The following is a 19,233-nucleotide window of genomic DNA, read 5'->3' on the forward strand; positions in this document are numbered from 1 at the left end:
CGAGACAGGGTTTCTCTGTAGCTTTGGTTCCTGTCCTGGAACTAGCTCTTGTAGACCAGGCTGGCCTCAAACTCACAGAGATCCACCTGCTTCTGCCTCCCGAGTGCTGGGATTAAAGGCGTGCACCACCACTGCCCAGCACTGTTGCCACTTTTAATATTAAATTTATCCAAAGTATTCTAGGACGAGGAAGTATCCTAAGACACAATTCATTTTATATACAAGTAGCTCTTCTTCCTATTATCTTTTGTTTGCTTGTTTTTGTTTTCTGTCCCCCTCCCCCCCCCCCAGACAGGATCTCACTATGTAGCCCTCACTGTCCTGAAACTCACTCTGTAGACCAGGCTGGCCTTGAACTCAGAGATCTTCTTGCCTCTACCTTTCAGGTGCTTGGATTAAAGGCGTGTGCTACCATGCCTGGATATCTTTTTTTTTTAAAAAAAAAACTAACTACATTTTTATCAGTGTGTGTCAGTTAAAACAAACTCATGCCTATTTCAATTTAAATTGAATAACACACGCACAAATCCTTGTACACATGCCACAGTGTATAAATGGAGGTCACAGGACAGCTTAAAGGGGTCAGTTTTCTGCTTCCACCATGTGGGTTCATAATATCAAACTTGGGTTTTCAGGCTCAGTGGCAGGTACCTTTCTTTACCCACTGAGCCATCTTGCCAGTCTTCAACTGTTTTATAAACACTTGCATTACATGCTGCGACAACCTGGTGACATGAACAAAGCAATACCATCCAGAAAGATTGAGGGGTTGAAGATGACAGATACGGACAGGAGGAAAGCCGAGGGGGCCTGAAAACAAGGCACTTAGTGGAAGGCTGTCCTGGAGCAGCCAGGAGCCCTCTCTTCCTGAGAAGCAGAGCTCAGCCACCTGTGCTTCGCCCTATGCCTCTGCTCCTTCTGTGAACATCTGGCCTTTTAAAAAAAGAAAGGCTTTAATGTCTTTAAATCTACTTTCAGGCCGTGAACCATTTTCAGCATCTTTTCATCCTGGGAGGACCAGACCCTCTTTCTGGATCCCCTTCTTTGAGATGTCAGCAGTGAAGTTTCTTCCAGCTTTTACCTACAGTTTCACCACACAGCTCTTTCTCTCCTAAGCCCCCACTTGTCGATGCTAATGAGCAGACAGAGCAAGCGTTAGACGTCAGAACAGAAAGGATTTCATCTTGGACTGCTCCTTCCGGTTTCCTGCGTTTTCTGGGGGATAAAAAGGATGGATGTCTACCTAGTTGGTATGGTGGTTTGAATGAAAATGTTCCTATAGACCAATTGGGAGGGCACTATGGCGCTATTAGAATGTGTGGCCTTGTTGGAGTAAGTATGGTTTTGTTAGAGGAAGTGTGTCAAGAGGGTTATCTTTTGAGGCCTCAGATGCTCAAGCCAAGCCCAGGTCTCTCTCTCTTCCCGATGCCTTTGGATCTGGATGCAGAACTCTCAGTTAGTTCTCTAGCACACATCTGCCTGTGTGACAGACACCATGCTTCCCACTGTGACAATAATGACTAAACCTCTGAACTATAAGCCAGCCCTAATTAAATCATTTCCCTTTATAAGAGTTGCTGTGGTCATGGTGTCTTTTCACTGAAACCCTAGCTAAGACAGTCGGATTATTGTTGTTAACATTAGATAAAGCGTGCAAGCCACCCAAGCACAAAGTCTGAGGCAAGATTTTTGTAATGTGTAGCTTTCATCAACCATGGTCACTTTTGATGTCTTCCTTCCTTGGACAGGGACCTACAGTAAGAACTTAAAATGCTTGGCTGAGTGCAGACACACCTTCTTCACCTTCACATACCAATTTATTTCCATCTTCGGAGGCTTTACTTTACACATACTCCTTTCTGAAACTCCATAGTTCCTCCTAGCTCCAAATTTAACTCAATCGACCTTACTGGCCAGTACTGTATACTACTACTCTTTTTAAAAAGGAAACTTCCCATCGAACACAGCGTACACAAAAAGGCGCAAGCCATAACCATGCAGCTTGGTAAATTTTCAAAAACAGAACACACTCACCCAATCCTCAGCAAATTGAAGAAACACAACATTATCCTCTTTTGGTTATCACCCCTTCTCTAAACGAAATCATTTCCCCTAACTTTTTGCTTGTTTTGGACTTTACAGTAATAAAATCAGGCATGGCACAATGTACTTTTGTGTCTAGCTCCTTCTGACAAATATCACTTTTATGAGAGTCACTTGTTTTGTAGTTTGTATCTGTGGGTTATTATCTCTCATTGTTATACAATGTGGGCATCGTTTCACTGGTGAATGTGCTGCTAGCTTCCTGCTTACAGCCTTATAGCAATAACAAGCAATGTCTTTCTGAGCCTTCTCTGCATGGCTCACCGTCCTACATGGTTCACTCTAGGAAGCGCTGGATTGGAGAAGGCTATAGTTACAATGTCTCCTCCCAAATCAGTTGAAATTTTATTGCTGTTTTAACAGTAGTAAGAGGTAAAAGCACACAAGCTACAAGAGGTTCGGCGGGTCCTAGCCTGCCAGGCCTACATAAGACTGGATCAGACAACCAGGACCCATCGCTAGCCATCCTTATTCAAAGGAGGCTGCGCTACCACCTGACACATTCAGTATTGGTTTCTATTGTAGTTATCTATTTCCTCGGTTGATTATTGACTGTGAGTCAGTAGGGATCCGGCCTTAAATCTAATTATATCCTAAGTAACAAGTGCTGTGCTGTGTGGAGCACAACCCAGAAAAGCACACGTAGGAGTGAGGCGGTGCATGGCTCTGGGCAAGCAAACTAGGTTGTGGAGAAAAGTCTGACTCCAACAGGATCTCTGGTCTATACTTAGGCTGTCCTCTGCCCCAGTTTCTTTCCATTCCCCCACACCATGGGGCCTTAGAGCGATAACATTCACTCCTCTGTGCTAACAGTCAAACTTACATAGAGTCAATCCCACAAAATTATGTGCTAACACACCACAACGAAATTTCTATAGAAGACGGGCACTGAGGGTAGCCTGCCTCACCCTTACCAGACAGACAGGTCTGGGTGTGGGTGAAATCCAGTTTCAGGGACGTTTAGTAACTTTATCTAATGGCTTGGGATGACAGATATTTCCCCTTGGATGCTGGCTCTTCCCTGGCTGGTGTCACCTGTTCCGGAGTGTTGCTTTGTCAGGTTCACCTGCCCCTTTTCGTGAGCCTAAAATGCATCTGATATTGTCTTTGCCTATGGAATCTTTCCAACTGCATCTGTAAAAACTAAAAACCTTGTGGAGATCGCTGTTTCTCTTCACTTTTTCCCCTCGCCTGAAAAATAAAGAACAAGCGGAGGTAACGTGCTTGAGTTAATTTTTTTGCCCTCAGATCCTTACTTGCCATAGATGTCCTATTCTGAGCCCTGAGGGGGTGCCGTGGCTAGTACTCAAGGCCCCCATAAGTCAGAAAGCAGAGAGCCATCAATGTCTGCTACCTCTTAGCCTTTCTTCACTTCTACTTTCTAGTAGGAACCAATGGGACCACCCACAATAGATGTAAATCTCCCTACCCCAATTAATACAATCGAGATAATCCCCAGATGCCCTATCCCATGTAATTCTGTCTTATGTCAAACTGGAGCTGACTGTGTAAGGTGGTGTATTAGCAATCTTCCTCTGTGTAACAAATGATCAGCTTAAAGCAAGAAACGGCACCTCAGCTAGTGTCTCTGCTTAAAAACTGGAAGCAGCAGCTTACTTGGGTTGTCAGGCTGGGGTTTTCCCATGCAGACACAGTCAACGTGTTGGCTAGGGCAGCAATCATCTCAACACTCAACTACGCTGGAATACCGGTCCTGAGAAGAAGGCAGATTCCTAGGAATGGTGAGTTGGTGTGGCTTGGAGACCTCAGCTTCTCACCACAGCAGTGTAGAGGAGGCTCTATATATCTTGATTTGAATGTGAAATGGCCCCTATGGATTCATGTGTTCGACCATTTAATCCTCAAGCAAGTGGCATTGTTTTGTGTGGATCTTTCCTGTCCTGTCTTCTCTATGCTTTCTGGACAGAGAAATGAGCAAGCATCCAAACACTCCTGCTACTGGAGTCACAGTCACGAGCCATCCTTACACCATGCCTTTCCTGTCATGCTGGACTCGACTCTCAAACTGCACCAAACGAATTCTCCCCTAGCTTGCACTAATCAGGTGTCTGGTCATAGCTGTGAGAATAGTAACTAATACATAAAATTGATAATGAGAATTGGGGTCATGGTTGCTCCTGGGAAAAACCTGACCATATTTCTTAGGTTTTTAGGAGGAAAAGTAGAGAAATTTGAAGCTAGAGGCTAGAGAAGCCCTAGAATGCTCTAAGCGTGCTTAGGGAGTGATTCCAGTTGGAGTAGGGAAGGATGAAGGAAGTACAGACAGGAAGGAAGGATGATGAAGGAAGTACAGACAGGAAGGAAGGATGATGAATGAAGTACAGACAGGAAGGAAGGATGATGAAGGAAGTACAGACAGACAGGAAGGATGATAAAGGAAGTCCAGACAGGAAGGATGATGAAGGAAGTACAGACAGGAAGGTTGTGATCATGTGGTTTCAGAGACCAATAGTGCTATATAGTCTGACAAAGAAAATGGCCTTATTTTGCCTCCATCCTGAAAACTTGATTTAGAGGAAATTAAAAAGCAGAAGACTGATTTGTTTGGTAGGAAAAATTTCAGGACGACATGGCGTTCAGGTTGTGGTGTGGCCATACTGCTAATTGCTCTTGGCTAGACTTCCAGTGACAGTGGGCAGGAAGTGAAGCCCAAGGGTATGGAAAATATGCAGTTCAATAATGGAAAGGGGCGAGGGTAGAAGCTGGGCCAAGGCAGGTGTGGATATAGAACCAGTAACGGCTAATGAGGTCAGTGTTAACAAGGAGCCCTCCCCACCCACACACTTTTCATGGAGTCAGAAGGAAAGGTGCCCTAAAAGCAAAACTCAATCCCTTGAGAGCACCAGGCTATAACAGTGCAAATCCATTTTAAGAACTTTCACTTGAAACAGTGTTTCTGAACAAAAAACATTCTGGGCAGCCAAGCTGCCTGGAGGAGTATTCTATTCTGTTCAGCCCAGGAGATACAGAAAGGCTACTGTAGATTGTGGTCAAAGAGGGCCAGGCTCTCATCTGGCGGTAGAATTTGCCATGGCCTCTATGGTGCTGTTTTTGTAGACATAAAAGACACAAGCTGAAGAGAGAGTCATGGAGGATTGTGCCAATATTTCAGGAAGCTACCAGAGCCAGGAAATGTGTGATAAGGTCAGAGTCCGTGCATGGAGCTTGGAGCTTCTATATGTAGCTATGAAGGTGGAGCCTAGGTTGCGCTTGCCATCTTAGGATATTGGAGGTGCCTACAGCACATCTACCAACAAAAGCTGCTGACACTGAGTGCAGCTGCTTCAAGGGAATGGTCACATGCGCTGTAGGCTGGAGGGACAGGGCTGCCCAAGCTTGTTGGAGACCAGTTGTTGCCATGATGTTGGATTTCCAGATGCCAGACATGGAGCTGCAGATTTGGTACCTGCCCTGTTGGGGTTCAGTATTGTTTTAGTCCAGCATTTCCTTGCTACCTTTCATCTAAAAATGGGAGATATTCGGTGCTACTGTATACTGAAAACATAGGATTGTTTTTCTATACCACAGGGACTCAAAGCCAAGAGTTTATCTCAAGAACAGCATTGGGAATGTGAATCTATGAGGAGGCTAGAAGTTGGGCTGAGTGCATTTTGCATTATGAGATGGCCACCAGCCTATGGAAACCAAGTATGAATGCCCTGGTTAGAGCATATGTGTTTCAAGACTCAGTCCCCAGCCGGGGCTCTGTTTTGGAGAGTTGTGGAACTTTTAGAAGTGGTGCCTAGCTGCAAGAAGTGGGTTGAGTTTTGTCTTTTCTCTGTCTTCTGGTCTACTGAGACACGACGTCAACCTCACACTCCTGTCATCATGATGGACTTTATTCTCAGACTGGGAGCCCAAATCCTTCCTCGCTAAGTTGTTCTTGCTAGATATTAGGTTCCAGCAATGAGAAAGGTAACCAAGCAGATGGCTTCCCAAGAGTGAGGGATTCGTGGTGCAAGGCAGAAGTGACAAGCTTCACAGAATACAGTCTTGGTTGTCACACTCCCTCATTTCTGGGATATCCTACTGGCTATTGTATTAGAATCTTCCAGGGAGCCAGCACCCATATAAGAAAATTTTGCCAACTATCTCTCTATGTATGTATGTATGCATCTATGTATATATCTATGTATGTATGTATGCATGTATGTATGTATGTATGTATGTATGTATGTATCTATCTATCTATCTATCTATCTATCTATCTATCTATCTATCTATCTATCTATGTGTCTATGCTTGTATCTATGTATCTAGTTACATATCTATCATCTCTCTATATCAATCTATATATCTACCTATCCTCTAGCTATATAAATCTATCATCTATCTATCTGTCTGTCTGTCTGTCTATCTATCTATCCCTCCATCTATCCCTTGCCTTACCTACCTACCTAGAAGAAGGAAAAGCTGTCCCCACAGTGGATTTTGTATGACCAAGGCAAGCGTGAGGACCTATCTGCTCTCGCATTAACGCTCACTCACCCACCGCAGGCCAACTTCAGCAAGGCAAGAGGGCGCTGTCTATCACATGCATGTGAGTCCCAGAGGAACAGAGGCCCGAATGTTCAATTAACCATAGCCTTTGCCACCATGTCCATCCTCAAAGAACTGCTATGACATTTACCCACAGAAGATGTGTGTCATCTGTACCTTTCTCACTGGGCAACATCGGTCCATTTTTTTTTTTAATGGAGTAAATCTCCTGGTTTCTCCTCAAAATCCAAATATTTTAGATATCATGGATATCCATCACATGCCTGACATGGATGATGCAAAAATTGTTCTTTCTTGACCTCATTTTAAGCCAAACTCGGCTTCTATCGTCTGGGTGGATTTGTGAGGTATTGGCCGGAAGTCATCTATAGGAGTTTTCAGCCATCAAACATATCAGGCATCTGGGTTTGGTCTAGATTCTTACCCAGCCACGCAGAGTGGAACACATGCCTTGAGTGGCAGCATTGATTTTTAACACAGCAGCAAATTCTCAAAGGCTTCTCAACAATGAAAGAAATCCTAAAATAATAACTATTTGAGAATTTAACTTCTTGTTGGCAAAACTAAAACTAAAATTTATAGAAACATTCTTTTTTTAAAAAAAACAAATCTCTTTGTTTTTAATTTATTTTTATCTTATGTTTATTGTGTTTTGCCATGAATGTCTGGTCCCTTGGAACTGGAGTTACAAGCAGTCGTGAGCTGCCATATGTGTGCTGGGAATTGAACCTGCGTCCTCTGGGATAGCAGCCAGTGCTCTTAACTGCTAAGCCATTTCTCCAGTCCTCATAAAAATATTCTTATATCTAATCTGAGATAATTTCCTCTGAAATAGAATGCTCCATCTGCGATGTTGAGAAAAGTGGCCTTTATAGATTTACGGGTTGCAAATGTTTTAAATCCAGTTACAAGTTCAGGCAGAAGTGACACAGATGGAAAGAAACCACAATGCAGCTAATCCTCCATACTTTTTTTTTGTTTTTTTTTTTTTTTTTTTTTTTTTTTGAGACAGGGTTTCTCTGTAGCTTTAGAACCTATCCTGGAACTAGCTCTTGTAGACAAGGCTGGCCTCGAACTCACAGAGATCCACCTACCTCTGCCTCCCGAGTGCTGGGATTAAAGGCTTGCACCACCACCGCCCGACTTCCCCCATACTTTTTCAATCATCCAATTTTCATCATCTTATTACAAGATAAAGTTTCAAGAGACATAAAAATAAAACAAACCCCATCCAGACAGTAAGTTTCCTGCTGTTGAATAGTTTGTTCCTGGGAAGAGAGTGATGGCCAAGAACACAGACAGACAAAGTACACTCGGAAAAGCTTTGAAGAGAAAACACTGTAACAAAGAGTAGGTGTTGGGGGAAGGCCTTAGGATATGACATAATAACACAGGTCTAAATGGTAGGGGACAGAATGACCGTGCCAACAACAGGGGGGTAAGCAGCCTCTATAGAAGAAGCAGAAGGTTGAAGTTCCCACCAGGTCAGTGTGGAGAAACTCAGTGGAGAGCAGGGAGGGTAGTGAGTTAGCATCAGATGGAAGGCAGGGCCCCCAAACCACCGCTTGTAGGCAGCAGCCGCTCGAAATCAGAGACCGAGATTCTGACCCACATGATGAGCACAGAGGGTGACTTATGCTCACTCCTCCCGTCTCACTCATGGGAAATCACTGACCCGGTAGTCCCAGGCACATCCCTGTGTGCAAATGCACAGTTACGGAGAGGCTCCAGATGTGGAGAGGTGGCGCGGTGGGTGAGGAACTTGTGCTTGGAGACCCAGCAGTGTTCACATAAAACAAACAAACAAACCCAAGCCAGAGAAGCTCCATCAAGGTCTGCCTCGGAACCTTCGCAAGTAAAGCAATGTTTTAGCCACTGTGAATTCTGAGCTAATAACGAAAACCAACAAGCTCACTTTCACTGATACCCTCCAGAGTAACAGAGAAAATAAGAATGATTTCCACTTCAACATTAAGTTTAGACTTTATGCTGGATCACTGAGGTTCCTTTAGGGGCGAGGTCTGGCCATTCAGCTAGTTCTAAGTCTTGATAAGCTCTCTCCATCACGAGTGGAAGTGTGCTTGGTAACCATACACAGCAACAGCGTGGCACTCTTAGGATGTTTTCCGTTGATGCTTTATGATCAGAGCAAAAGGAAAGAGACCAGGATTTCGCAGGCTGGTACTAGGTATGAGACAGGGTTCTCCCTCGATACACACAGCAGCTCTATGAAGTGATGTCATCTCCAGTCTCCTGACGTCCAGAGAAGCTGGCTAACTAGTGAGCGAAGTGCTCGTGCTCATTTTTACATTAATCTTTACATTAATAAGTCAAGTCGCCTGACTGAGAAAAGCTGACTAGCAGAGTGAATTTATTCGCCATGGACTATATCTAAAGCTCTAGGCAAACCTGAATTCTCCAGACCAGACTCTGTCCAAAACAGCTTCACAGGTTATACCAAAATCTAGAAACGCCGTATCTTTCCAGAGTGGCTGAGAATGTGTTCTTTTTTTTCCTTTTTAATTTGTTAGCATCGTGTGCGTGTGCGTGTGTGCGTGCGCGTGCGTGCGTGCGTGCGCGTGCGTGTGCGTGTGTGTGTGTGTGTGTGTGTGTGTGTGTGTATGGCACATGTACATGTGTGCAGTGTACCTTCGGGGAAGTCAGAGAATAACTTCGTGGAGTTCTTATTCTCCTCCTACATTTACATGGCTTCTGGGATTGAATCAACTCAGGTCACCAGGCTTGCAAAACAAGCATATTTACCCATGTACCATCTCACAGGTGGAAAAAAAAGTAGTTTTTTGTTTTTGATCTGGAACTGTAGAGAGTGAGCTAAGGGGGAGGGGGGCGTCCCGATGGCTTAGATTTAACAAGGAGGTGCCCAAGGAGGACTCAGAATCGGCCCAGACGTCACAGAAATCCTAGAACAGCCTTAGCCAGAACTAACATATGCCACTCAGATGGTGTAAAACTGCACATCTTGCTTCTGCTTCTCAGCTAGGTGGCAGATGGTCTAAGTGGTCCTAAGAGCTGATCCCCAGGAGCCCAGCAAAAGAGCTTGGCGAGCTCAAGTTGGGTCTCCACCAGCCAGGGCCTTTAAAACATTCCCCGCGGGCAGTAGGCTTCATATAGAAGCTCATTTAAAAGTCCAGCGGAATCCAGGAGGCGAAAATCTCTCGCACAATCCTGCTCTTGAAGCCCACACACGCTTTCACTTAGGGCTTGTTTATTTTGTTCTTTCATTCTCGGAAATGGTCGATTGATAGTGTTTTTTGGAAAGAGTTTCCCCACTAACATACTTTCGACATGCCTCCACGGAAAGCTCCTTTAAAGAAAAACACGTGGTGGGTGGAACTGTCTGTCTTCCTCAGGAGTTATTTTGCAAGTAACTAATTAGGTCTAATTTTTTCAGATGTCACTGGTATACCAACTGACCAAAGGATTCTCTAACTCAGCTTTGTAGTGGCTTCCAAGGCTGACCTCTTTTCTCTCTTGATGAGGGATTGTTTGGCTGAACTTTGCTGTTTTAACAACTTGACCACCAGCCAAGGGACAGGGCCTGTTTCCTCTCTCCCTCCACCCCCAGGCCTCATCTCTTCCCTGCTGCCACCCATCCAAGGACTCTAAGTTCCTCTGCCCTCTAGCTAGCCAACCGTCTTGGGAGTCGGAGCAGACGATGCAGACACGGTGGAAGCGCGAGGAAGGTCCTCCGCCTTGGCCTTTGCCCCGGGTCGGGCTCTCGGAAGGCACCCAGCCAGAAAAATGGGTGCGGGGTGATCTGAGCGCAGGGCATGAGGGGCGGTGAGACACCAGCCGGGGTGGGAGCGGGAAGTCTGCGCCCTCGGGGGCGCGGCAGGGGCGGCTTACCCGCGACGGTGGCAGTGGCGAGGCTCAGCAGCAGGAGCGTGGAGAGCGCGGCGTGGGGCATGACTGCGCGGCGCCGAGAGCGGGCCGGGGGCGGCGCTTGTCGGGCGTGCGGAGCTCTGAGCTCTGCCGCGACGCCTCCCACTCGAGGCGGGGGAGTGGAGGCCAGGGTCGCACAGCTGAGTCGCCCAGAGTCCCAAGCGGCCTGCGCGCTGCAGGCTCCAACTTCTCTCTTTTAAAGATAAACTTTTCATTTGGACTGAATAATCGCAGACTTTCTAAAATGTTGCAAAATGAAATTCCTGTAACTCCTTCAGCCAGCTTCTCCAAATATTAGCATCTTACGTAACATCGGGGCAATGATCAGAACCGGGAAACGACCAATGGTGGAACACAGTAGAGCTTGTGGCATTTGACAGTTGCCTCTGTTCTAGGATCCAATCCAGGAACAAAAGTTACATTTATAGGTCATAGGTGATGTCTCTTCAATGTCTTTAGTCGAGGACTATCCTCCCCATCCCTCCACCCCCCACGCAGAAAAAAAAAAAAATGCCCCGGAAACGTTCTGATCACTCTGAAGAATGTCCTTCAGTTTGGGTTTGTCTGATGTTTCTTCTTGATAGAACTCAGTTTGTGCCATTTTGGCAAGTGTCCCACAGAAGGGACAAGGTGTGATGTACTTTGGTCATTTGCTGAAGGTGGTGTTGGCAGCCAGAACCTCCTATTTCACAAGCTCCTCCCAGTGAACTATGTCTCTTAGGAAAATAACGTCTTCATCGCTAGTTGCACTATCATCAAGAGTAAAGCAGAATAATGGAACAGGAAGGGCTTAATTGGAATGGGAGCTAGAAGGAAGGGCTGTGGGGGGGGGTAACTGGCTACTATGTGGGGTGGGGTGGGGGATTTTAATGGAGTTACTTTGCAAGAGGGAAAGACACCTCACCTAGCAAATAAAAAATCCCATACCAGGACTGGGCTACTTCTTGGGTTGACAGATTCAGAATTGCATTGCTCTGGAGTGCAATTTAACTCATTTCAACCGATTTCAACTCAGGGAAAATCCAGTGTTACTAAAACAGAAAATTCCTGATGTCCTCTAGAGGCCCAGAGCAACAGACTGGGAAGGAGGTGATTGTAGTGGGCTGGTTCACTGTTGCCATTGGGGTCCCATAGAGCCCCATGAGTTAAGTTTTGACTATCTTCAGAACTTGTTTGTAAACCACTGTTGGCTGAAGACACCACATCCCAGAGTCACAAAACTTGGGGGATTCAAGGTGGTACGAGCCTGGAAACCTTTTCCTTACCAGTTAGCTTTCACGGTGCTGGCAGATGCCTGCTCTATGCATTACTGGAGGAGAAGTAGTGCGTGTAACACCTCTATCTCATCCAGATACAAATCCTGCCAGCGACAACGATGGGCCTAGCAAACTATGCCTACCGCTGCAATAGTGGCATGGAGATTATGAAATCAACCAACCACTTTACAACTGGATATAAGGCCCGCTCCATGAGGTGGAACCCATTCCTGGCACTGTGCCAAGAAATTGTGGCTAAATAGGTCATAGGCCCTAAGGGAAAGCACAATACTGCTTTTCTGATAAATGAAGATAGTATCAAAGTAACTCCTAGTGGCTTGTTGCTTTGTCCATACGTACTGAGAAAGGGAGAGTCCATTTTCTTTAATGATGTGACCCCCGCCCCAGTTGGTCAACCACAATCTAGGGCAGGCCTCGCTCCCAAGAATGGTCGGGCAACACCAATTGGACTCAGTGGTGTGGGTGTGAGATAAAGGAAAATTGGGTGGAAAGGGAGGGGAGGGTATAGTGGGTAGGTATGAAAAGAATTGGGAGAGGGGGGAATGAATATTATCAAAACACACTGTATGAAATTCCCAAAGAATTAATAAAACGTTTTCTAAAGTACATTTGCTTGTCTGTGATAGGACTCGCTATGTATGTATCCCATTCTGGATTCAAACCAGGGTCCTTGCCTCTACTTCCTTAGCGCTGGGATTACAAGCAGATTCTTTAAACTATGGTTTTATAAATGATGCGGTTATAACCGGAACCAGAAACAGGAACTAGAACCAAGCAAGGATTCATGGGTAAGCCTCACGTCACTGGTGTACAAAATCAGGTCAAACTCAATACAAAGAAAACAAACAACCTAAGTGAAAACTAGGCAAAGTTGAGAGAAAACTTCTTTCTCAAGGAAATGAGCAGGCAGAAAACAAGCTGATGAAAAGAATGCATTAAATGGCCTGCCAATTAAAGCAAAAACTAAATACTACCATATACCTATTGAATGACTCAAATCCCAAAGAGCGACGACACACGGTTGGGAAGATGTGGAGCAGCAGCCCATTGCTGGTGGGAATGCATACAGAATGCAATTCACCAAAGGACCTACAGGGGGCATCACGAAGCGCTAGAGACAGCGTGGGCGGGTCTTCACTCCCAGCACTCCAGGCTCAGCCTCTTTGCCCAGAGTCAAGACTTTGCTTCTCATTTATTTTCAGTCTTGGTAAGGAGTCAATAAAGGGTTCATGCGCTAAATTCACACAGAAAGCAAATCCTTCTAAAACTATTCTGTGTTTAAATATGGAGACATCTTGAGTTTGGCTCTTTTACCCACTAACTATCCAACAGTTCTATGGACGCGTGCAACTGAGAGAGTTCTCTTCACTACCACCCTGGGCTCCAAAGCGTTTTTATGAATGCGGATTAGTTTCTATTCAGCTAATTTTCAAAGACATCTTAGATATGGACTAGAATTGACGATCCAATGAATTGGTTTAATTTAAGCTGTGACCTTATTCAGCTGGGGTTTTGCCTTATCATTTGAACTAAAGGAAGGCATGTTCTTCCCTCAGGCAACTCTGGTACACACTGCCTCTCTTTTCTTGCTCAGACATGAAACTGATTACTTATTGCCTTTGTGGGAGGATGCCGAATCCACGGAAACCATCTTCCTGCATCTTCCCCTCTAATCCTACCTCCCACCTTAACTTTTTCTCTCCAACTTATCTCCTCTCTGGTCTCATTCCACTTATCTTCTGCTGCCTTCCATTTCTCCCTTTTATTCCCATCAGTCTCCACCCCATTCTTCTGCTGCATCACCCAGCTCTCAGCCTGGAGCTTCTTTTGTCTTCAATCCCCCCAACCCCCGCCAGGTATATTGCAACAACTAAGGACTGCAAGAGCAAGTCCATTCTCCCAACATTTGTCATTTCCAGTGCATCTGAGTTCTAGATCCCTCTTCTGCAATCATTTTCTTTTTACCTTGTTCGTTGTCTCCTCCCATCTCTCTTATTGCATACACAAATATTTATTGCTATCTTCAAGCTTGGCTTCGTCTGCTTCATCCTAAAAATGTAGCGCTTTCTGCCGAACAAGACAAACATCTTTAAATGCTTATCTGCAGCACTTCCCTTGTACCCTCAGAGAGGAAGACATGGTTCCTCATCACAGGCCAGCCCAGTTCCTCTTTCTGTGACTTGAGGACCGTCCCTCTTGCGTCCTCTTCTCCAAAATTGTCTTCCATTGATGACTTCCCCCTGTTTCCTCTGCATCACCCACTGTTTTATGAAACGGAGTTTTTCCTTCCTCCTGTCTTCTAAACACGTGGACCTGCCATGATGATGCATGTTTGTACTTTGAACACTCAGGAACCAGGGGGATAAGGAGTTTGAGATCAACCTGGGCCACATAGTGATAGTCTTTCCAAAGGAACCAAGGGCTAGGCTTCTAGGTCAGTATCAACATATCTGTGTAACATGCACAGCTAAGTCCCTGTATTCTGTCCTTATCATTACAGAAACAAATCTTTATTTTTCATCTCTTTTGGGAGGAAAAGAGGGAGGAAGGGAGGGAGGGAGGAAGCCCTTAAACCTACCATGGACCAGTCTTCTCCTTCTATGGCTATCTCCACCAGATTTTGTAAACAACTTCCTCAGAATAGGTCCTTTCAGAATACTTCCATACTTTCATCATATTTCTCAATTTCTCCCATTTCCCAATTCTTTATTTTCTGCTCATTCCCTCTGGACTCTGGCTCCACTCTGCTGCTGGCTTTCCACCAGCTAGGACGGTCAAAGGTTTCCCAATGGCCACACTCTCCTGTTGCTAACAGTTCTCTCTGCTGCTTCATAAGTACCAACCTGATGCTATCTTCTATTAAAAGACTCCTTGGCCAGGAATGATTATCAATCTGCATTAGGTCCAGGGGGGAAATTGACAAAGATCTGAAATACGATAGTTGGTGTCCGGCAATTGCCCTTCTTGTGAGAAATCCAGGCAAAACTGAGAAAATTGCTGGACTGGGAAGATGAGAAAGGATTTACAGGTGACTTCTGGGTTTCTAGTTTAGAGACAAAAATTATGCCTTCTCCATATTAATTAATATTAATGTAATAACGGCTTGTGAATGGGTTAGTTTCTCAAATCCTGCTTGTGATTAACTTAGTTGGGGGAAAGAGAGAGAAATGTATGAACACTCAGTCCGTTGAGGTGTAGATACATTCCAATTAAACACTCAGGGAATTAGAGCTGAGTGTACCGATCATTGGTTTTATGTTGAGGTCAGGCTGGTCCCCTCTAAGTCACTCTACACCGTGTAAAGCAGTGTTTTCTCAGATGTGTTCTGACCTCAGAGGCTCTATTTCACAAGCAGTTGTGGACTATTTGAGGGTGAGGATGACTGTGCCCTGGGTGGACATGTGATCAGCATCATCTGCCTGGCTTCTGGGCTTTGGTTCCTTAGGCCTTTTTGAAACATCTTGTCTTTTGGATCCTTTGTAACCACTCTGTAACATCCATCCATCCATCCATCCATCCATCCATCCATCCATCCATCCTTCCATCCTTCCATACATACAAATATAGATAGATAGATAACACTATGTAATGTGTGATAGATGATCTACAAGTTAGTAGATGTCAGGGGCTGGAGAGATGGCTCAGAGGCTATGTGCTACTCTTCCAGAGGACCCTAGGTTGGCTCCCAGCACCTGTTGGGAAGCTCACAGTGTCTGTAGTGCCCAAACCAGAGAATCCAAGACCCCATCCTAGCGTCAGCAGCCACCTGCATTCAAGTGCATATGCCAACACATATACACATAATAAGAACAAAATGCATCTTTAAAAAATCGAGATTGTAATAGATGAACGCATGTCTGCCTCTGTCAGAACTATGAAGGAAGCAGACATGTCACTGAAACTGCTGGGCCTTGTGATCTAATCGTCAATGAAGTTTGACATTGTGCACTGTCACAACCATGTTTGTCTATGTTTCTGACACAGAGTTTTCACGAAGGCTTAATTTGAAAAGGCGTTCTTTTGAGAATGAATTCAAATTTCTCTTCCTACGTGAGATACAGTTTCTTCATTAATTAATAGCAATTGGGTTTCTGCTTCTGCAAGGGGGGTTTTAGCATTAAGAGAAGCCTGAGATGAAGGAATAGGGATCTCAACATCCTCCACAAGAATCTCAGCAAAGGGTCAGGCATGGAGCTTACTAAGAATACAGCCAAAAAAAAAAAAAAATCTGTTTTTCTTTAGCTTGGCATGGTGGCTTGGGAAGCAGAGGCAGGTAGATCTAAGTTAGAGGCCAGTTTGGTTTCAAACAGTTCCAGGACAGCCAGGGCTACAAAGAGAAACCCTGTCTCAAAAATAAAACAATACAGCAGCCCTTTACTAGGGAAACTTTGCAGCTGTCTGAGGACAGGGATGGGAGGAAAGGAGTGAATGCTGGTAACGCTTCTGTATCTGTTTCTTATGCTTATTTATTGAAGCCACTGACTTGCCTTTTTAGGTGTCTGGCTTAAAGAGACAAAATTGACCAGTCCTGATGTAGTAACTGAATTAGTTAGCCAGAAAACGCTGGGATGGGTTGCCTTGAGTTTTCGAGATATCTGGGAGTGGGAAATGGGAAAAGGAACCACTAGGGGGCAGTTCTAGACTTTTTGAGAAGAGTTTTCAGTATATCATCCAAGAGATCATCGTTGGAACTGTGCATTTGAACCTGGAGAGAACAAGTATGAAGGATCCTCTAAAAGGAGCACAAACAATGAGCAATTAATATAACGCAGAGGGAGCCCTGCTGAGAGATGATGACAGACACAATGAGGGCTTAAGAGAAGGCTCTGTGGGAGTACTTAGTGTGCAAGCCTCAGTACCAGAGTTCGAATCCCCAGCTGCCATGTAAGGAGATGAACATGCTTTGTACATGCTGGAGTTCTGAGACTCCAACATTTCTGGGCAGAGACCAGTGGATCCTTGGAGCTTTCTGACAAAATGGCAAGCTTTCAGTTTACCAGGTAAGCAAACAGATAGACAGCAATAGAGGAAAAAACCCTTGATGCCCTCTGGTCTCTGTACAAGTGCACATGGAAGCATGCACCTATACACTCATGTGCATGTGCTCTACACACACACACACACACACACACACACACACACACACACACACACACGAGAAGCACTGAGCCAGGGAGAATAAAATCATTTAGAGATATAGGGATTTATTCTCTAAATAGTGCTTGAAAATCTTCAGTACCTCAACTTGTAATAGCGGGACACATTCTCATCGTCCTAGACATGGTATACAATCAATTCAGAGATGTGTTGCATGCAAGGATCAACTCCAACACTTTTAAAAGGCAAGACCACTTTACCATGGCATCAGCCTTGGCAAGGCCTGTAGTCACATTGCATTGGTTTAGTTCTTTGAAGAGACTCTTAATGATCCTTTAAAAGGCGCCTCAATAAAAATATTTAGGACACTTATAGACCATATTAAAACAGTCTTAGAAAATTATTTACAACTTTATGATAGTATAAACATCTCAAACAAAATAAATCTGGATCTTGTACAAAAATATTCTAAAGTATAAATATGAATTAAACACTGAATAAAACAGTCACCCTATTTAGTGGACACGGCTTGTAAGAATATATTCTGGGCTGGGCGGTGGTGGCACACACCTTTAATCCCAGCACTCGGGAGGCAGAGGCAGGCGGATCTCTGTGAGTTCGAGGCCAGCCTGGTCTACAAGAGCTAGTTCCAGGACAGGAACCAAAAACTACGGAGAAACCCTGTCTCGAAAAATAAAAATAAAAAAAAAAAGAATATATTCTGGGTCTTAAAGTGGAAAATACAGCCACAAAATAATGTTCCCCTAGTCATTTGGGTTTTTAAATATTTCCATATTAATCACAAAGTTTCAAGTTGCACAACATAGAAGCTGTCATTTTACAAATACAAAGTTAGCAAACACCACCTTTCAAAGACTGCTTGTATGTTTTGCTTGGTAAAAAGGCAACAAAATAACACATTCATCAAAAGTTGATGTGCTGTGTGAAATATATAAACTGTAAATGTTTAAATCTCATCTGTAGTTGGGTGCTTGTAAAAAAGAAAATCATCAAACACATGCTGATACAGCATGCCTGGTCAATTTAACAGTAACATCCCACATTATACTGTTTTCTCAAAAAAAAAAAACCCCACTGAATATGAATAATTATATATAAACAGAAAATGTTACAACTAATTAATATTGGTATAAATATCTTTGAAATAACATAAGACAAAAGACACATCTTCCAAGAGGTTCCATTTTCTGTGCAAAAAGTATATCTTACTAAGTATTTTTCCCCAGTGCCATAAAAGGCTACTTTGAAACATCGTTGATCTTATTTGTAGTTGTTTGTGCCTGAAGTACTAAGTTTGCATTTGGCGCGATGTGCATGTAAACTAAAAAGGTCTATGTGGAGTTTTGTAATATTGACAGTTTTAGTTTTCTGTGAAACTGTTAAAACGCTATTAAGACATGCACATATCTATTTAGCAACGATGTTCTTACAGAGGAAATTCACATTAGTTACATTTATCCCCCTGTAAACAATCTGAACGTCCATTTGGCTCCAAGTCCTCTCTGCTCTGGTAACTGGAGGAATTAGCATGGCGGTTAGCGGGTTACATAATCGTGGCGCCTCAGCAGGGCAACTCGCTAACTAAAAGTGGCCCTAAGACTTCTACTTTGCAACAGAGTAAACACTGATTGCCGGACAATGTTGAGTGGCCCATCTTTCTTCTGGAACATTGGTGCCAGTGAACAAACTCGTGGAAGAAGTTAGTCGTGGAACGAAGGGAGCATCACCTCGTCTTCATTGGCTCCATGTTCATAGCGAACAGTGGACAAGCCTGTCCAGCGGAAATGGGTTTTTTGCACGAGGAACCAAATGAGTCCACTGATGAGCGCTAAGGCGCTGAGCACGGCAAACAGGATGGCTATGCCTCTGTAATCCGGGCCTGGAATCCAATGTGACATTGTAAGAGAAATGTGACAGTTGCCATTGTTTCTTTTTTTTTTTAAAAAATGATTTATTTAACTTTATTATGTTCATTGGTGTGAAGGTGTCAGATCTCGTGGAACTGCATTTTCAGACAGTTGTGAGCTGCCATGTGGGTGCTGGGAATCGAACCTGGGTCCTCTGAAAGAGCAGTCAGTGCTCTTAACCACTGAGCTATCTCTCCAGCCCAGTTGCCATTGTTTCTGATTCTATTCAGTAAACTGTGTGTAAGATACTAAATCCTGTACAGATTAAATATTGTTTCATAGTTGTGACAGAATTCCAAACCCACCATTAAACACCAAACTGCTTGCTTGTTTTCTTTCTTTCTTTCTTTCTTTCTTTCTTTCTTTCTTTCTTTCTTTCTTTCTTCCTTCCTTCCTTCCTTCCT

The 19,233-nt window shown here is 44.2% G+C and overlaps 1 protein-coding gene across 4 annotated transcripts in view; it reads right to left on the bottom strand.

The window, feature by feature from the left end:
- The window catches only part of LOC101981607 (lymphocyte antigen 75), a 128,904-nt gene that overhangs the window by 26,562 nt on the left and 83,109 nt on the right, over positions 1 to 19,233 (bottom strand). The window contains exon 1 of one of the 4 annotated variants that reach the window (XM_005346448.2): positions 10,492 to 10,758. The exons of 2 other annotated variants lie outside the window; for them this stretch is intronic. In XM_005346448.2, coding sequence (XP_005346505.1) covers positions 10,492 to 10,552 — 61 coding nt within the window. In that variant the 5' untranslated portion in view covers positions 10,553 to 10,758. Of the gene's footprint in view, positions 1 to 10,491; positions 10,759 to 18,182; positions 18,802 to 19,233 lie in introns of those variants that run through there. One more of the 4 variants, XM_005346447.2, reaches the window with a different exon arrangement.

This window comes from Microtus ochrogaster, chromosome 4 (genome assembly GCF_000317375.1).
Source record: "Microtus ochrogaster isolate Prairie Vole_2 chromosome 4, MicOch1.0, whole genome shotgun sequence".
Classification (NCBI taxonomy): Eukaryota; Metazoa; Chordata; class Mammalia; order Rodentia; family Cricetidae; genus Microtus; species Microtus ochrogaster.